The sequence below is a fragment of the Gopherus evgoodei genome, unplaced genomic scaffold (genome assembly GCF_007399415.2).
Source record: "Gopherus evgoodei ecotype Sinaloan lineage unplaced genomic scaffold, rGopEvg1_v1.p scaffold_32_arrow_ctg1, whole genome shotgun sequence".
Lineage (NCBI taxonomy): Eukaryota > Metazoa > Chordata > Testudines > Testudinidae > Gopherus > Gopherus evgoodei.
The window spans coordinates 5,823,343-5,842,800 of record NW_022059994.1 but is presented as its reverse complement, the minus strand read 5'-3'; the positions used below and the strand labels follow the sequence as shown (position 1 = coordinate 5,842,800).

The following is a 19,458-nucleotide window of genomic DNA, read 5'->3' as shown; positions in this document are numbered from 1 at the left end:
GTGTGTGGCATGTTGACTGAGGTTCCTTTTCTCTCTCTCTTTCCCCCAACAGGACATCAGAAGCACCTTGAGAAGGTATGTTGCTCCTTTGCACTCCCCCCTCACATGTCATGATTCTGGAAAGGTGCTTGGGCATGTTGATGAAAAGAGTGGGACCATCAATATACCCTACATTTTAAAATGCATTGAAGTGGTCAAGGTAATAGGTTTTAAGGCCAGAAGGAACCATTAGATCATCAAGTCTGTCTGACCTGAATAACATTGAGATAATTTCAACCAATTAGCCTGTGCTGAGCCTAACAACTTGTGTTTGGCTAAGGCATGTCTTTTAGAAAGGCATCTGGTCTTGACTTGAACAAGTCATGAGATTAAAGATTTATTACTTCCCGTGGTAGGTTGTTCCAAGGTTAATAAACCTCACTGTAGAGTGTACGTGATAAAAGTCCAGTAGGTTAGTCCCTACCTGTTCTGACACCTGGTTGAGCTCTGGAAGCAGCCAGCAGCAAGTCCGGTTCCTAGGTGGGGGGGCTCTGGGGCTCCGTGTGCTGCCCTGCCCCACCCCAAGCACCAACTCCACACTCCCATTGTCTGGCCTAGGAAACCTGCTGTAACAATCCCCACTGTGCCACTGCCCAGGAGCTGCCGGGGCTAAGCCTGCACCACACCCCCACACCTCAATCTCTTGCCCCAACCCTGAGCCCACCCTAAACACAGAGCCCCCTCGTGCGTCCCAAAGCCCTCATCCCTAGCCCCACCCTGGAGCCCTCACTCTAGACAAAAGATTTAATTATGTAGGGTCATGAGCATCAACAATTTTCTTCAACTGTATCACAAGAAAAAGAAGTTTGAAAAACACTGATTTATACTGATTGTTAAAGAATGGGCACTGTAATTCAGAGGGAAAAATGTCTCCTGCAGTTAATGCATTATCTAAAAATAAATTATAAGGGACATAACTTCAGTTAGACATTCCAAAACCAACCTTAACTCTGACCCAGAAGATGGAGATATTAAAAACTGTCACACACTTCACTTTTTGAGTGATACAACAGTAAAATTAAAGGACTTAAAATGCTTTCAGTTACAGATGGACTGGGAAATAAACACTCATCAGGAGAGCTGAGGAACTTAAATCTGGACTCGGCAGCTTTGATCACTGGAGACTGAAGATTCAGATAACATTCACTAATAATAGGTCATTTTCTCTAGATGTGAAAGAAAGACGTTTCAGAATCCTTTGTCTCTTTCTCCTGAACTGAAATGGGGCAGCTGGAATTTCTCTGAAAAATCCACAATTCTACACAACATACGGAAGAAATGCAGAGGTAAGGAGCCCTGTTACATAGACAGACACTGTTCGCTAGGGCTGAAAACGTATCACTGATCTTGCTTAAACCTGGCAGGTTATATGCATCCTCCTTCACAGCCATGCAGGGCCTTGGCTTTGAGATAATAAGAAATCAAGGGTTCATGTTACAGTTTTTGGGAAGAGCCCAGTTTAATTTGTAACTACAGGCAACAGTGCTTGTCAGGCCGCTACTGAGGTCATTGGGAGCAATAACAGGTCCCTCCAAGTTGATTTGCTATATTTGAGCCAGTTACGCTATTGAATAGCTACTGCACCTTCTAGTGACAGAGAATGGGCAGCTTAGTAGCATGAGACACCACACTGTCTTGTGAACTAAGCACAGGACTAACGCAGGGGTAGGCAACCTATGGTACAGATGCCGAAGGTGGCACGCGAGCTGATTTTCAGTGGCACTCACACTGCCTGGGTCCTGGCCACCAGTCCGGGGGCTCTGCATTTTAATTTAATTTTAAATGAAACATCTTAAACATTTTAAAAACCTTATTTACTTTACATACAACAATAGTTTAGTTCTATATTATAGATTTATAGAAAGAGACCTTCTAAAAATGTTAAAATGTATTACTGGCACACAAAACTTTAAATGAGAGTGAACAAATGAAGACTTGGCACACCACTTCTGAAAGGTTGCCAATCCCTGGACTAACGACAGACTCTTGCATTTCTAGTCCTGGCTCTGACACCTGCATGGATACATCTCTCATTGATGTCAATAGGAAATTGCACTAATGTCACTGATGGAAGAATTGTGTCCTTTGTGACTATGATTAAACACTGTCACTCTAAAGATCAGGCATAATCTTTCATTATGAAATGGCAGCAGTTGCTCCATAGTTACTACTACAATTTCTACAATAAACTCCATTTTGCTAACTCATCCACCTGTTCTTAAATCCACTAAAACTTTCATACTGATCTCAAAACCTGTAGACAACGATAGAATTTTTTCACACAATTTGACAGGTTTTAGACAATGGGTTTCTGAATTACATCACCTTAAAACAGAACAACCCAATTCTCTGTTTTCTCACTCTAGTGGGAATGGGGGTGGGTGAGCAAAGATGGCTTTAAGGAGATCACAAATCATACGCTGCCCACCACAATGAACATATTATTCTTACTAAGTATAAAGAAATGTATATTTAATCACAATAATCTTAAATGTGAAAGAATACTTTTCATTTTGGGTCAGAGTTGTTGTAGTGTGTGCATTACTAGACTTCATTAGATTATCTGTGTATTATGCAGGTAGGAGACTTTTGATATCTTTAGCTATTCATTTCCTTACTTTTAAGTAATCAGATTTTATAAAATGAAGTGATAGGCAAGTACATTGTTATCACTCAACAAGTTCTATTTGTTTGAAATAAAGTGTTTGATTGTATTAATATATACACCAGGTATACAATAAAACCAGTTATGTTCACAATAGGCATTTCACCATTATTGTGGCAACATGAAATCTCATCTTTCACCTTTTTTTCCTTCTTTTAGAGTCTTTCTCATCTGAATGGAAACTGCACAAAGGTAAATTTTTGGCAACTGAAGATTATAGGCATATTTTCCCAAAATAAAGAGAAAAGAAGTTAATTTAGGACTCTGGCTTTTTGGTAGATCAGCATCTAAAAATCACATTAGACAAAAAGCTGTGAGAATACATAGAGTAAAAGAAATAAAAGAGAAAGGAGATTGCCTCAGATCCATGTGTGACGATGTGCTTCTGGCAGGACCCAACTGAGAGTGCCAATTCAGGACCAATTGCTTAAACAGGGCAGTTACAGCCCTAGGCTAGGGTTTTTCCACCTCTAAGGCAAACCAAACCAGCCAGACAAAAATGACTTCAGTTTCACCCCACTGGCTAACCACAAGTCACACAAGCAATTTCCTGAGACACTCTAGTCTCCCAGTATCACCACCAGTGCCACTCGTCCTGGGCATGAATGGTTATGAAAACCAACATCCCAGTAAAAGAAAAAGGTTCTCTCGATCCCAAAGGACCAAGCCCCAGATCCAGGTCAATATACACATCAGATCTTACCCACAAATCACACTGTTGCCAATCCTTTAGAATCTAAAATCTAAAGGTTTATTCATAAAGGGAAAAAGGTAGAAATGAGAGCTAGAATTGGTTAAATGGAATCAATTACATACAGTAATGGCAAAGTTCTTAGTTCAGGCTTGTAGCAGTGATGGAGTAAACTGCAGGTTCAAATCAAGTCTCTGGAGAACATCCCCAGCTGGGATGGGTCATCAGTCCTTTGTGTAGAGCTTCAGTTTGTAGCAAAGTCCCTCCAGAGGTAGGAAGCAGGATTGAAGACAAGATGGAAATGAGGCATCAGCCTTATATAGGCACTTCCAGGTGTAAGAACACTTCTTTGTTCTTACTGTGGAAAATTACAGCAAAATGGAGTTTGCAGTCACATGGGCCAGTTTCTGCACACCCTGCTGAGTCACAAGGCGTATCTGCCTCCTCTCAATGGGTCAGTTGTGTAACTGATGGTCCTTAATGGGCCATCAAGCAGGCTAAGCAGAGCTAACACCCACTTGTCTGGGATCTTTCCCAGTAACACAGCACAAGTTTGAAATATAGACAGTATAGAGCCAATACTTATAACTTCAATTACAAAATGATACAGACATACAGACAGCATAATCATAACCAGTAACTCATAACTTGGTCTTAGACACCTTATATGACCCCCTTTACATAGGATTTGGTGCCACTACAGGACCTTGGTTGCAACCCATGTTCTATATGGTCCCAGTTTATATCAATAACGTCACACTATGGATATTTTCACATAACAGAGTAACCGTGAGGATACATTGAGGAATTAACATCTCCATAGTTCAGCTGTACAGTTGTACTGGGATTTCCACTCAGTGTCACTAAAGTTCTTAAGTTTTATATATATTGATTGAATTGAGTCTTCAAACGAGCACAATGGCTCTCTTCAGAGAGGAAATGAATTTTCTCTCTAATTTATTTAATAAAAGGTTTCATTATATTTGCAAATGAAACATTCAAAAGGTTTTCTTGGTAAATTGTGCCTTGTTTTGCTCACATGTCTTTGGGTTCCTCTAGCTATAAACTCCCACACCTACAGTCTGCTTTGAGAGCTCATTACACAGGCCCCTTTTGACTGTAAAATGATTAAACACATCTAGAGCTACTCCTCTAAACCCGAATAGCCTGAGTTTTGCAAAGATGAGCTAATGGACTTGCTCAGATCTACCACCTCTGATGGAAAGGAGAAACAAACTGAATTTTTTGTTGCCGTTTCCAACCTGACTCCCAGCCCGCTGTGACCTTGGTGAGCTAGGGACCCAGGCTGTCTAGAACTTGGGTCTATGGGAAGGAGAGCAAGCAGGGATGGGGCAGGATGGAATTAGTGACTCCCAGACCAGGTCAGGTCCCTATCCCTTAGACCACAGAATGGCCACGTAGGCGTTGAGCATGGCTTTGGAGGCACTGGGGGTGAGCAGGGATATTTGAGGGGCCTGGAAAGGGGAAGTTGTCTGTGTGAGTGGTAGCAAGGAATGAGGTTTGAGTCTGTGCAAGGCACTTGCAGGGTCTGTGTCCAGTGTCTCTGTGACAAGCAGAGGTGGCTGAAGAGCTCTCCGAATGGCTGGCTGGCTCTGCTCTCAGGTAGAACTAGGTGGCTTTTCTGGGGGATCCTGGAGTCTCTGTGCCAAGCCTCTGGCACATCCAGGCCTCACCATGGCACTGTTGCTTCATATGCTGGGAATCAGAGGCAGCTGTGTCAAGGGAATCCTCCAAGTGCTGAGGACAGCTCTCATCCCTGTTCCCCTGCATGAGCCTGGTCCCTATTAACACAATCCCTCTTCCTGCCTTCGGCTTCCCCAATACCCCTATTCAGTCTTCCCAGCTCAGTTTCCCCACTGGCACACCTGGCAGGGTGGGGCATAGTGCTGAGGAGGCAGGGTGGGGCATAGTGCTGTGAGAAGACTTGCAGAAATCAGCAATAATATGGAGGACTAAGAGGAAGGAGACAGGATTGTGGGAACAGCGCATGAGAGGAAAGTGGCATTTGAGCCAGCCAGCGTCTGGAGGTGGGGAGAGATGTGAATGGGAGGGGAGCTCTAATATGATGGACTATAGTTCAGGGGATGAGGATCACAATGAGGTGCTTGGAGAGACATTTGGTTTTACTACAATCTACTAGGATCTCCAGTCCCTTCCCTAGAGAGAAGTGGTGCAGACTGGGAAAGGCTCTGAGTCTCTGCCCTGGATTGATCCCCTGGCTCTGTCACTGACGCATCTCGGCCCAGAGGGTGGATCCCACCTGCACGTGGCTCAGATTTGCTCCCCATTCAGAGCAGGGTAAAGCCAGAAGGGAGGCCATTCTTTGATTCGCTCTCCAGCTGGGACAGGTTCTGTCCCTGATACAATCAGACTTTCCCACAGGGCTGAGCTCTGCCCCTAACCCTCTGATTTTCCCTCTCCAGTAAATGTGACTCTGGATCCAGACACGGCCCATCCCGAACTCATCGTGTCTGAGGATTGGAAAAGTGTGAGACGGGGAGACACAGGGCAGGCTCTGCCCAACAATCCTGAGAGATTTGATACCGAGCTCTGCGTGCTGGGCTGTGAGGGATTCACCTCTGGAAGGCACTGCTGGGAGGTGGAGGCAAAGGGACTCTGTGCTGTTGGGGTGGCCAGAAAGTCTGTAAGCAGGAAGGGAAAGATCAACTTTAGACCCAAATACGGGGTCTGGGCTGTGGAGTGGAGCGGGGAACAGTGGTGCCGAGCTCCTACCTCCCCTGTGACCTCCCTGTTCCTGATCAAGGCACCTAGCAGGATCCGGGTTTATCTGGACTATGAAAGGGGGAAGGTGGCATTTATCGATGCTGGTAAAGGGGACCCAATCTTCACTTTCCCAACAACTTTTTTCGCTGGTGAGAGAATCTGCCCATTCTTCCGAGTTGGATTCAGCAGCCTCTCTGGTCCGTTCCATCCCAGTTCCCAGCTCACACTGTGTCCCTGAGATGCCCTGTCAGGCCTAGGATGACCATCTTTGTTGGCTGGAAAGAAGGGAAAGCCCACATGAAAAATAAGGGACAAGGCTTTATTTTAAAGGACATGGAAGGGAAACGGTATTTCCTTTAACCTGTTATATATATTTCTCTCTTAAGTTTACCTCAAGAATACAATGCAATTATCATAAACTTCAATGTAATGTTTTAAATGGTCAGGGACATCTCTTAAAATAAGGAATGGGTGGTCACCCTAAGAGACAAATCGATGAAATAAGTAACAGTCCATTAAAAGAAGGGATGAGTGGTCATCCTAGTCAGACCCCATGCAGCATGCTCTGCTAGCCCCAGCTTCTAAGTCTGTATGACCCTGCAGAACACAGCCAGACCCTTTCCCGCCTGACTTCCAGCCATCAGCCACCCATCTGTACAACCATGGAGACAGGGATAAGAGAGGGCTGTGGAGCTCTGTGTGAGGGCAGAGAAGTGCTCTAGGCTGGGACTCTATGATCCAGGATGTCAAATCTGTCTGGAGTGAGACCCCGATGGAGAGGGAGACCCAGACAAGGCCCTGGGAGAGGGAGGCCTGGCTGAAGAGGGGTTGTGCTTAAGTATCAAATATGCAAGTTTTAGTATTTGGATCAAATCTCCTTACTTTTCCCCTGAACAAATTTGTCTCAAAATATTATGATTCTGCAATAGGAAATTAAGTGCTTCTGTGGCAGAAACTAGAAGAGATGATCCTTCTTTTATCTTTGACAGATCTTGCTGTACATATAGGGTCAAATTCCCTCCTTGGTTTTGTTTAAACTGGAAAAAGGCATCCTGGTTAAAAAAACACGTTAACTAATGTTTTTTAACTAACATGAAAGTAAACTTGGCTTTGTGCCTAGCGCAGACATGGGCGGTTGTGTTTAAAATCATGTTAGCTGCTCATTCATTAGCCACAAGCAGCTAATATATTTTAAATACAGCTATTGCTGTGTACATAACGTACTAAGGCTGAATTTTTCAAAAGAAACTAAGTGACTTAAATCTCATTGATTTTCAATGGAATTTGTGCTCCTAAATAACTTAGGATGGGATTTGCAAAAACACCTAAGTCATATGTATCAGGGTTAGTTTAAATGTGTTAATCTATTTTCTAACATAATGTGTAGACAAACTGCTTGTGTTCTCCTGTTCACCTATTAAAATTGCCCAATGGAGGCACCTGGGAGAAGAATTTGTCTGTTAAAACTTCCTGGAAAGCTCTGGTTTGCTGTGTGAGGTGTATTTTGAAATAGAAACAAAGGTTGGTTTCCACATGGATTTTCCCCAAAGAAATTTTAAATAAACAGAGACCTGAAAGCCCAATCAGGTCTGCTGCCCAGTATAAGATGTTTGGCATAACACGATGAGGAATGTAGGAGTGATACGAAATACAGGAGTGATTCTAAAGTTCCATCATGCACTGGTGTCCTAGGGTTACTGCCGAAACAGCAAATACCTGCACTGAATCAGTGAAGCCTTTTAAAAAGAAAATAGCATTTATTAGTCAACTGGAATACAGCATCTGGAAGTCCTTAGGTTTTACAGAGAAGCCAAGTTTCAGTCACAGTCTATAATGGTAGAAACAATCACCCATTCATACTAGCCAGATAGTCCATGTGCAGAGGGACTTCCTCAAAAGGCTCTTTGCCCTCTGGGAGCTCAGATGCGCTGAGAGAGCAGAACTATAAGTGGGAGGAAAAGGGGCACCTTCCCCTCTGGTGACATGAGGGCCAATAAAGGGGCAGAAATTGGAGCCATCTGTAGCCTCCCATACAAATACTCCCTATCCTTGTACAATTCCTACCTATGGCTGTGGTAGGGACTCAGGGGTTCCCCTTCCCCCCTCTGCTCCCCAGTTGGGGAAGGAACCCAGAAACCTGCTCCCTCCCCAGGCCACCCCCATCAGTTTGGAGAGAACTCCAGGCTCATCGTCCCAATCCCCCCTCTCCTCTCCATGAGGGCAGGGGACTGGACTCGATGACCTCTCGAGGTCCCTTCCAGTCCTAGAGTCTATGAGTCCTCCCACCATGCTGCTTCTCCTAGGCAAAGGGGGAGGTCAGAGCAGTGCAGAAGAGTAAATGGTGGGGGGTCAGAACTGTGGGGGAATGTAAGGGGCTTCAGCTCTGCCCCCCATTTCTTCTCCTCTTCTAAAAATGCTCCCATACACTCCTTGTCAGCCCCTCCATCCTCTGCCAAGCTGAGACCCCCAACCCCTGCCCCTCTGTGAAGAGTGAGGGCTGGGGCAGGCAGTGAGAGGGAGAGACCGGGATTATGCAAAGTGTGGGCCATTAATGGTGGTTTGGAATCTTGATGACTCCCATTAACCAGGACAATTGTCTGTAGATGGCTCTGTTTTACTGGTAAGTCTTCCTGTATACCTGTGTGCTGGCAAGTGAGTAATGAAGTCTTACAGTGACATATGATCATGTCACCTGAACTGGAATCCATCTTTAACCTGGTGCTTTTCCATTGCGAAGGAGGGGTGGGAACCCAGAGGGACAAAGGATGCCCTCCTTATGCAAAAGATATATAAATGGGTGGAAGAGAACAAAGGAGGCAGCCATCATGAGAAATCCCCTAGCTACCACCTGAGCTGGAACAAGGGCTGTACCAGGGGAAAGGACTGTGTCCAGACTAGGAAGGTGTCCAGTCTGTGAAAGAAACTTATTGAAACATCCCTGAGGATGAGATTTTATCTGTATTCAGTTTTATTACTGTATTAGACTTAGATTTGTGTATTTTATTTTATCTTACTTGGTAATTCACTTTGTTCTGTCTTTTACTACTTAGAACCACTTAAATCCTATTTTCTGTACTTAATAAAATCACTTTTTATTTATTAATTAACCCAGAGTATGTATTAATACCTGGAGGGGGGGCAAACAGCTGTGCATATCTATCAGTGTTATAGAGGGTGAACAATTTATGAGTTTACCCTATAAACAGACTTTATACAGCATAAAACAGATTTATTTGGGGTTTGGACCCCGCTGGGAGTTGAGCATCTGAGTGTTAAAGACAGGAACACTTCTGTAAGCTGTTTTCAGTTAAGTCTGCAGCTTTGGGGCATGTGGTTCAGACGCTGGGTCTGTGCTGGAGCAGACGGGCGTGTCTGGCTCAAAAAGATAGGGTGCTGGATTCCTGAGCTGCCAGAGAAAGCAGTGGCAGACGTAGTCTTGGTAGCTGGCAGTTCCCAAGAGGATTTCTGTGATCCAACCCGTCACAACCTGTTCCCAGATTGCCCATCTCCACACTTCTATTTCGTAGGATGCTACATGGGAGTGCTTTTTCTCATGGGGAATGGCAGATACAAGGGATAGGGGTGTTTCTGAAAATAAGAGGTGGGATCAGTCTGGGCTGACTCCAGACAAGAGTCCCACCTGCTCAAAACCCACCCTGATACCCAGACTAGTGCTCTTTATCCATTCAACATCCCAAGCCCTTAGAAGAAGCCAGTGTTCTGAGGGTTAGCAGGTTTTCCATTCACCCTTCAGATGGGAGATTTCTGATAGTTTGATAATGTTAGTATGGATATATAGTGACGGTTGGTAGTAGAAGGTATATCTTTTAGAAGCATAAGTAAAACATCAGTTGTGGAAAGAAATTCTTGGCTAGTACATTTGAAATTGATCCAAAGAAACTCTCCTTCCACATACATACAGTAGACTAAGTCACTGTTGCCACAGGTTATTAGTATTATTTAATGTTCATATTAATATAATGACCAGGTGTCTCTGACAGGATTGAACCCCATTGTGGTAGGTGCTGTATAAACATATGTAAAGACATTCTCCCAGCCCTTAAGAGTTTGTAGTCTAAGAAGACAAGTGACATAGGAAAAATGTAGGTGAGCATATGCAATCAAATATATACAATCATTATATACATAGATACATGTTAAGACAAATAAAACTATTATCATAAACAGATAAAGTGCCAGTTCACCCCACATGCCCATCAAATGATCTTTAATTAGTTGTTTTCTTAAAGGCATGATAGAGATGGATTTTGAGGAGCTATCTGAAGGAGGCTGCATTTATCTATTTGTTCCACGCATAAGGGAAAACAGGGAATGTCAAGGTGCTTGCGTGAGAAGCTAATCATAGATAGTTGTGAAGCATCAGCAATCTTAGTGTGTGCGTAATCCATTATATAATCAATGACAGCTGTAGCTAGGCACAAGCCAGGATAATCAATTCCGCCACTTCAGGACATAAAGTGATTGTTGCAGACATGAAGAAAATGCTATTTTATGTTTCCAACAAGTATGCTAGGGATCCCTTCTCCTATACACCACATATGGAAATTTGCCTAAGTGCATTATAGACATTTTCCTTCTTCTGGAGATGCTGGTTTTGCCAACTTTCAGAATCTGGACATTGGACTAGATGTTTCAATGGTCATTAGTGATGCAGGTTCTGCAGGAGTGAAAGTCTATCTAAAGTTGCTTGATGCTCTGATCAGGAACCATTCTTTGATGCACGCTGGAATGAATCGGGGCTTGGCATATTTACAGACTGGTGGAGAGCAGAACAATTATCAGATAACCTAGCCACCTAACATACAATGTGTGTTTGGACACTTCCCACTGTGATCTGTGTCTGGGCCTGTGCGAGAGATGGCAGAGTCCCCCGATATTCATGCTTCTTGCTAGATTAAGCAACATCATTCCCCTTTGGGGGAATTCTCTCCTCTTCTTTTATTTCCCCACTTCCCTTCATGGCCTTGCAGAGGGGTGAACCTGTCTAGCAGAAGAGAGCTGCAGTCAAAGGAGGGTGGAGCTTCCTTCCTTACCCCAAGATGAGCAGCTTGGTAGTAGCACCCCAGGTCTCTGCAGTCCAGATGCTCTGAACCTGGACTTGAATTCAGATCTCTCCCATGGTAACATGAGCATGGGTCAGGCCATAATCTAAACAAAACAGAGATGTCAAACTCATCCAAAATAACTAGGTCTCTGATTCAATGGGGTCTATTAAACAATGTGCAGACACTTGCAGTGGAGGGCAGTAATGGACCAGGGGTACAGTGTGTCCGTTACAGCTATTCCCCTATTCCATTTTGTTTCCCCAGACTCCATTTTGTTTTCTGTTCTCCTGTGGCCGCCCTTCCCTGGCTGTTAAGTTATTTACCAGGGCCACTGCCCTTCTCAAAGGGAGGGCCCCTTAAGTTGTTTAACAAGAGCCATTGCCCTTCTCAAAGGGATGGCCACTTGTGCTGCATGCTAAATGGGACCACTGCCCTTTTCAAAGGGTTAGTCCTGTTATCACCTCGTTGAACCTGGGCTTGGTGTAGGGTAGGCAATGTCCAGAGCTGCAAGGCCTATTGTGGTTTTAAGATCCTGGGCATGAGTCATAGTCTCATGTGCTCTTGAGTCACCTATTGCACAGGACTATGTCCAGGCATGTCTCTGGGCTTACCTTCAGTTTTTCCCCTGTGACAGAGGGAGCCTATCAGGATTACTGGTGGGAAACTGCCCAAGTTTGCCTTTAAAACCAGACATTTTTGAAACACACCTCAAAAAAGGTTCCTGCATTGCTGCCTGGTCTGATCAGCCAGGGGTTCTGGGGGGTCCTTTCTCCGCTCTCGTTTTATTTTTGAGCGTACCCCCGTTTTTGAAAACCCCTCCCCACGAAAAACGAATTGCTACCTGAGAGATCTCCTGATTATTGAGACTGTACCGAACCCTCCTTGCCTCTTCTGATGTTGCTGCTGCTTCTGCCTTTGCTGCTGCCTTGGGGACTGGTAAGAATCCCTCTGTAAAACTTTCTATACTTTTATTTTATTATTTTAGCTGCTGGCTCTGTTTCCCCAGCACACAGACTCAAGCTAAACCTTGGTCTGTGTCTTAAAACCTCTCTTAAACTACAGGGCTCTTTGCCACTGCTAAGCTCTGCTCCTGTGCGCTTTGCCTTGGGGCTCTCTGCTTTCAGCTGTATCCACCGCTGTAGCTACCATCCCTTGGCTTCCTTTGGAGCTGGGTCCTGGATACATACCACTCTGCCCTCTGTAACCTCCCCATAGCATAAGGTGCACCATAGGTCTTGTTTTTTTTTAATAAGTCATAGTTTGTTAAGATTGTAGAGCTTGTAAGTTTCTGTGATATTTGTTGTGTTGCCTAATTGTTGGTTAAGATAAGTTTAGAAAATCATTGCCTGGTTGTATTCTGTAGCTGCTTGTCATTTTATATAAGTTTGATTAAGTTAGGGGATAGATAAGGTTTTTACTATTTAAATTTGTCTTCCCACTGCCCCAATTTCCCCCCCCCGAGCTCCCCAGTCACTCATTGCAGTCTCTCTGCTGTTTAAACTTGCAGCCTGTCTGCTCTCTGTGTCTCCCTGAGTTTAAATCTCCCTCTGTAGCGCCTCTATCTTTGGTTTCTGCTCCACCACGTGCTCCTCTTCCCCCATCCCCTAACCTCATTCCTCTACCACTGCCTTTCTCTCTCTCTCTCTTTTAATCCCTTCCCCCATGTGTTCACCCCGCTCCTACTGCTGCCAAACCTCAATTGTATTACTGAAGTCTAGCATAAAACCCCATTGGTTACCCTTTTTCTCTCTCACACACCTCACATTTATATTTACACCACTGTGACACATTTTTACCTAAAGTTGTTGGTTATTTAACACATTTTACCCATAACTGTTAGTTGGTTATATGCTGCTGTGACACACCCTTTACCTAGAAATTGTTAGCTACCTGTTACATTTATACTTCAGTGTTAGTTGGTTACCAACTGTATTGTACCCCACTGTATTGTACCCCACTATTGAAACCCCCTATACTATACTAAAAGAACTCCCTCCCCAATTGCCTACCTTAACAAACCCCATACCCCTCACTATTAAATTTTCCCTGTTTTTGCATTTTCTTAATAAAGTTTATTTTGCACCCCACCTGTGTGGTAATTGCTCCCCAAGATCCCATATACCTGCAGGCAGGGACATGGCGTCACGAACAGGATCTTGGGGTAACAATTACTGCCCTCCCTGTCCCTGGAAAGAGGCCAAGACCTCTGGGACAGAGGAAGATCAGACCAACCACCTACAATACCACTTGCTGCAAAGTAAACAGCAGCCTAAGGCCCTAGAATGGGTCTGTACTATTGGCAAAGGCCAGAGCTCCAGGGTGTATACCACCCACCTGGGGCTCACTGATGTGGGGTGCCTCTTAACCTGCCACCCCACATTCAGGGCCAGCCCTGCTGATTCCAGCCTCCGGCCAGTCTGCACTAAGGCAGGAGAGCCAGCCGCAGATTCAGATCCCACTCGCCTCTGGAGAGAGGTGGGAAGGGTTGTGAAAGCCTGTGGCTGGGCTCCATCTAAGCTCGCCCCTGAACCTCGAATTTTGCAGGGGTCCCCCACCCACCAGATATTAACAGAACTGGTGCAGAAGCTGGATGAAATTCGAAAGCCCAAGAAACTGTGGCATGACATATATAAGCCCCAAAAGGTAGCCACAGTTACCTATGAGATCCTGGCTCAGGCCCTTGATAAACTAACTGTTTTCCATGGGGCCCTAATGACCTCAGCCAAGGAGGCCACTAGCCAGGCTAGCCAGGAGGGACCACCGCTGACCTGTAGCCTGGCCAGTCCCAATAAATCCCCTGAAAAACCACCCCCATATACCCACCCAGAGACCTCATCTCCCCTCAAGAAAACCCCACTATACCCAGCCCTACCTTCAGCCCCTCTAGAGGCCCAAGCCCATGAACCTGCACCCACTGTCACCTCTGGTGAAGCCCTGCCGGTATCCATCAGTCATATAAAGATTGATAACCAGGGCAATACCACACAGGTGACAGAACTCCGACCTCGCTCCAAAGCAGAGATGAAGGAGTTCATCTCGGACACCGCTAGGGGGGCCAATGAGCCACCACTACTGTGGCTAGGCCGCCTGGCTCTGGAAAACGGACAAGAGTTAGTGGATAGAGAAGAGGGCATAGTATTAGCCAGGACCAGTAGCTGGTCCAGGGGTCTCTCAGGGAGCCTGGTAATATCTAACACTGCATGGCCCCTGACCGCCCCAGCACTGGCCTTCCTCCATTTACAGCACTCCCTTCAAGGGATCCAAGTCCCCAGAGGAAGCGTCAAGGACATCTCTTCCCTCAGATGTGCCATCGCAGGGGGGTCCATCATGCTGTGGTCCCCTACCCAACACCCTCTGGGGCTCACTCAGGCTCAGATTAACCAGGTCAATGCCTTCAGACACGTTATTGACCCCACTGAGATACCCATAGACGAAGCTGCCATTGACTTAGCCATGGATAGCAGTACCACCCCTGACATTGGGGCAGTTCTGTGGCTAAGGGGGTATGCTAGGCGCCCCATTGGGCGACTCTATGAAGCCCTCAAGAAAATAAGATGGCCCTCAGCCCAAGCTCTACCCATCAGTCCACCCCCACCACACATCAGTCCACACCCCCCACATGCCAGTTCACAACCCAGGCCCCAGTACTCACAGCATTCATTTACAGAACGCAAAATTTTTGGGTTCTTATTGTACAAGGGCCTCACTAAGGAGGTTGTACGTAAGCTCAATAGTGAGCAGCAAAGAGCCTTGGCCATAGCTCTGGGATGGGAAGAGCGCTACAAGGGGTGGGACCGGGTCCTGCCTCAAGCCCTCATTTCCCTTAACACAGCATACAGCCGATGGCCAGAAATTGCTCCTAAACCACGGGAACCTTGGAAACCTGCCTATAGTATTTCTCAGCCAGTGTGGGTCTCTATTCCCAATGCCCAGGGAACCTGCACTCCACTAGCAGCCATCATCATCACACCTGGCTGGTTCCCTAACACCTATCATAATCAAATAGATGGACGGGGCAAGCCTGACCTGGTCCACCACAACTGGCTTAGTGTTCGGTCATAACAGGCCCTAAGAGGGGCCACCTTTCTTTTATGTCTCCGTAGGAATCAGTCGCCATGATTGCCACCCCGCCTTGAGAAAACCCTCTGGTTGCCTGGTTGAGAGCCTACGCCCTACAGGAGGTCCTCATCGGGAACCTGTCAGATGTCCCCCATCACACGATTGCGTTGCCTGTACAAGACCAAAGGCCTCAGAGGGAGGGTCCCCCTTCCTCTGGGAGTTCCTCCCCCTCACGAACCTGACTCCACAGCATCCAGCTTCAGCCTGCAACAACACAAACTGGGTTCATCGGCCTCTGTTCACATGCAACACCACCAGCGACGACCGAAGACCCAACTCATTCGCCCCTGTTGCGGTGACAGGACCACTCCCAGCAGCCCCCTGCATCGTGTTCTTTGGCTTCTCCAATCCCACTCCGTTGGGGCAGTATCCCAATTGCACCCAATGGTTCATAGGACCTCGGCCTAACTCAAACCCCAAGAAAGGAAGCTCAAGATACCGCACTGAGTTCACCAGGTTTATTAATCATCTTTCAACAAGTAGAGTGTTTAACCCCACCCAATACTTATCCACAGCTCAGACCCATGTAGAACTGAGACAGGTCAGAGCCGCCCACCTACTATGGATGGAGGTCGATATACCACCTGGCTAGAAATCCCCCCAGCGAAGCTCCATCCATGACCAGTTTTTACCCTCTTCCCCAGGACAAGTGTGGCTCTGTGGGAACAACATTGCCCGGACTGCTCTACCCGCATTCCCAAAGGGGGTATGTGCCATCGGGCAACTCGTCATAAAGGGAGGAGGGCTCTTTCACCACCGTCGCCCCTTCTTCTCCTCACCACGCAAACGACGAACAGCCACCGCATGGGAGCGACTCAAGTCAGCCACCGAGATGGTCATAGGAGGGTACATACAGTTTAACCCCCTCTCATACAGTTTAACTTTACAGCAAATCCGTGGACTGTCGCTTGGTCTGGAAGCCCTCACCAACATCACAGCAGAAGGACTTCGTCGAACCAGCGACGCCCTCACTATCCTAGCCAACTACGCCGAGAAGAACCGTCTTCTGATCCAGACCATCCTACAGAAGGACTTTTGTGTCGCCTTGGAGGACCTCGATCCTCGCTTTAAAGGACAATGTTGCCTGCGCCTTCAGCCTGGGTGGAACAATGTCTCAGCCGTGGCTGACCAACTATCCTCCCTCGCCGTCCAGATTCGTGAAGAGCGTAAGCAGTGGGATTGGTGGCAAGCTCAGTAGTCCAGCTGGGGGTTGGGGACCTGGGCTCAGTCCATCAAGCAGTGGCTTATCACTGTGGCTATTGTTCTAGTGGCCTTTCTGTTGGGGATAGCAGTGGTCAAGCAGCTAATTCATAAGGTTGTGTCAGCCCTGCCTTTGCAGGTGAGGTATTCCTCCATCCCCTTGGACAGCAGCAAACCACCACCTCCATACTACGAAGACGATGACTTGTAAAACCTTTTTTTTTCTCTTTTTTTTGTTCCTTTTTTTGGTCTTTGCATGGGACATCCCCCTCACAGCCCGTTCAGGTCGGCCAGGGGGGCATGTCCGTTACAGCTATTCCCCTATTCCATTTTGTTTCCCCAGACTCCATTTTGTTTTCTGTTCTCCTGTGGCCGCCCTTCCCTGGCTGTTAAGTTATTTACCAGGGCCACTGCCCTTCTCAAAGGGAGGGCCCCTTAAGTTGTTTAACAAGAGCCATTGCCCTTCTCAAAGGGATGGCCACTTGTGCTGCATGCTAAATGGGACCACTGCCCTTTTCAAAGGGTTAGTCCTGTTATCACCTCGTTGAACCTGGGCTTGGTGTAGGGTAGGCAATGTCCAGAGCTGCAAGGCCTATTGTGGTTTTAAGATCCTGGGCATGAGTCATAGTCTCATGTGCTCTTGAGTCACCTATTGCACAGGACTATGTCCAGGCATGTCTCTGGGCTTACCTTCAGTTTTTCCCCTGTGACAGAGGGAGCCTATCAGGATTACTGGTGGGAAACTGCCCAAGTTTGCCTTTAAAACCAGACATTTTTGAAACACACCTCAAAAAAGGTTCCTGCATTGCTGCCTGGTCTGATCAGCCAGGGGTTCTGGGGGGTCCTTTCTCCGCTCTCGTTTTATTTTTGAGCGTACCCCCGTTTTTGAAAACCCCTCCCCACGAAAAACGAATTGCTACCTGAGAGATCTCCTGATTATTGAGACTGTACCGAACCCTCCTTGCCTCTTCTGATGTTGCTGCTGCTTCTGCCTTTGCTGCTGCCTTGGGGACTGGTAAGAATCCCTCTGTAAAACTTTCTATACTTTTATTTTATTATTTTAGCTGCTGGCTCTGTTTCCCCAGCACACAGACTCAAGCTAAACCTTGGTCTGTGTCTTAAAACCTCTCTTAAACTACAGGGCTCTTTGCCACTGCTAAGCTCTGCTCCTGTGCGCTTTGCCTTGGGGCTCTCTGCTTTCAGCTGTATCCACCGCTGTAGCTACCATCCCTTGGCTTCCTTTGGAGCTGGGTCCTGGATACATACCACTCTGCCCTCTGTAACCTCCCCATAGCATAAGGTGCACCATAGGTCTTGTTTTTTTTTAATAAGTCATAGTTTGTTAAGATTGTAGAGCTTGTAAGTTTCTGTGATATTTGTTGTGTTGCCTAATTGTTGGTTAAGATAAGTTTAGAAAATCATTGCCTGGTTGTATTCTGTAGCTGCTTGTCATTTTATATAAGTTTGATTAAGTTAGGGGATAGATAAGGTTTTTACTATTTAAATTTGTCTTCCCACTGCCCCAATTTCCCCCCCCCGAGCTCCCCAGTCACTCATTGCAGTCTCTCTGCTGTTTAAACTTGCAGCCTGTCTGCTCTCTGTGTCTCCCTGAGTTTAAATCTCCCTCTGTAGCGCCTCTATCTTTGGTTTCTGCTCCACCACGTGCTCCTCTTCCCCCATCCCCTAACCTCATTCCTCTACCACTGCCTTTCTCTCTCTCTCTCTTTTAATCCCTTCCCCCATGTGTTCACCCCGCTCCTACTGCTGCCAAACCTCAATTGTATTACTGAAGTCTAGCATAAAACCCCATTGGTTACCCTTTTTCTCTCTCACACACCTCACATTTATATTTACACCACTGTGACACATTTTTACCTAAAGTTGTTGGTTATTTAACACATTTTACCCATAACTGTTAGTTGGTTATATGCTGCTGTGACACACCCTTTACCTAGAAATTGTTAGCTACCTGTTACATTTATACTTCAGTGTTAGTTGGTTACCAACTGTATTGTACCCCACTGTATTGTACCCCACTATTGAAACCCCCTATACTATACTAAAAGAACTCCCTCCCCAATTGCCTACCTTAACAAACCCCATACCCCTCACTATTAAATTTTCCCTGTTTTTGCATTTTCTTAATAAAGTTTATTTTGCACCCCACCTGTGTGGTAATTGCTCCCCAAGATCCCATATACCTGCAGGCAGGGACACAGTGATGCTGAGAGGGATTGGATATAGATAGTGGGAGTACTAAATCCAGATTCCTTGCTTCAAAAATCCAGGGTCCTGATGCATAAAACTGATTTAATGTGCCTCCCAGGTAAGAGCTCTTGTTACCAATACACCTATGGCACCTGCACACTTCATGTACTCTTTATATCCCTTCTAATGTATCTCACTAAGGACTGGAAAACCAGAGAGAAAACAACAGCAATCACTTACCTCTCTGACTAACCGCTCTAACAGGCAGAAAGCCAGGAAAGCTACTCCTAGCTGAGTGGCACTGGACATCATGCAGTTTCCCTTTCCTCTTCCTCCAGATAAGTCTGGTGGTCCAACCATGAAAAAGAGAGAGAGGGGGGTTTCTTTGAGTCATTTCACTGTATCTTTAAATTACCCAGCTCTAGGTCCTTGCATTTATCGCACAATGAATCAGAACTCAAAGAAAGGCGATGTAGGGAGAGAAAGAGGAAGTCTCTGAGTGTAGGGTACATAACTCCCAGTGTGTCCCTGGCTGTCATTGAGCACATTGAGTTGTCATTGCCATCATTATGCACCTCAGAAGAGGGAAAGAACAACCCACAAACACTGACGATCAGAAAGGAAAGCAGGACTGGGAAAGAGGAGCAAGACTGAGTAGTATTTTTAATAATTCCTTAAATATCCCTCCCTCTTTTTATCTTAACCAAGTAAACTTGTGGATTTAT

The 19,458-nt window shown here is 46.0% G+C and overlaps 1 protein-coding gene across 1 annotated transcript in view; it reads left to right on the top strand.

Annotated features, from left to right (window-relative positions):
* Positions 1–6,378, top strand: part of LOC115640701 — a 54,688-nt gene extending 48,310 nt beyond the window's left edge. The window contains exons 12-15 of the mRNA XM_030543576.1: positions 53–75; positions 1,210–1,325; positions 2,864–2,896; positions 5,840–6,378. Of these exons, the coding sequence (XP_030399436.1) occupies positions 53–75; positions 1,210–1,325; positions 2,864–2,896; positions 5,840–6,378 (711 nt within the window). The remainder of the gene's footprint in view (positions 1–52; positions 76–1,209; positions 1,326–2,863; positions 2,897–5,839) is intronic.
* Positions 6,379–19,458: the final 13,080 nt, after the last annotated feature.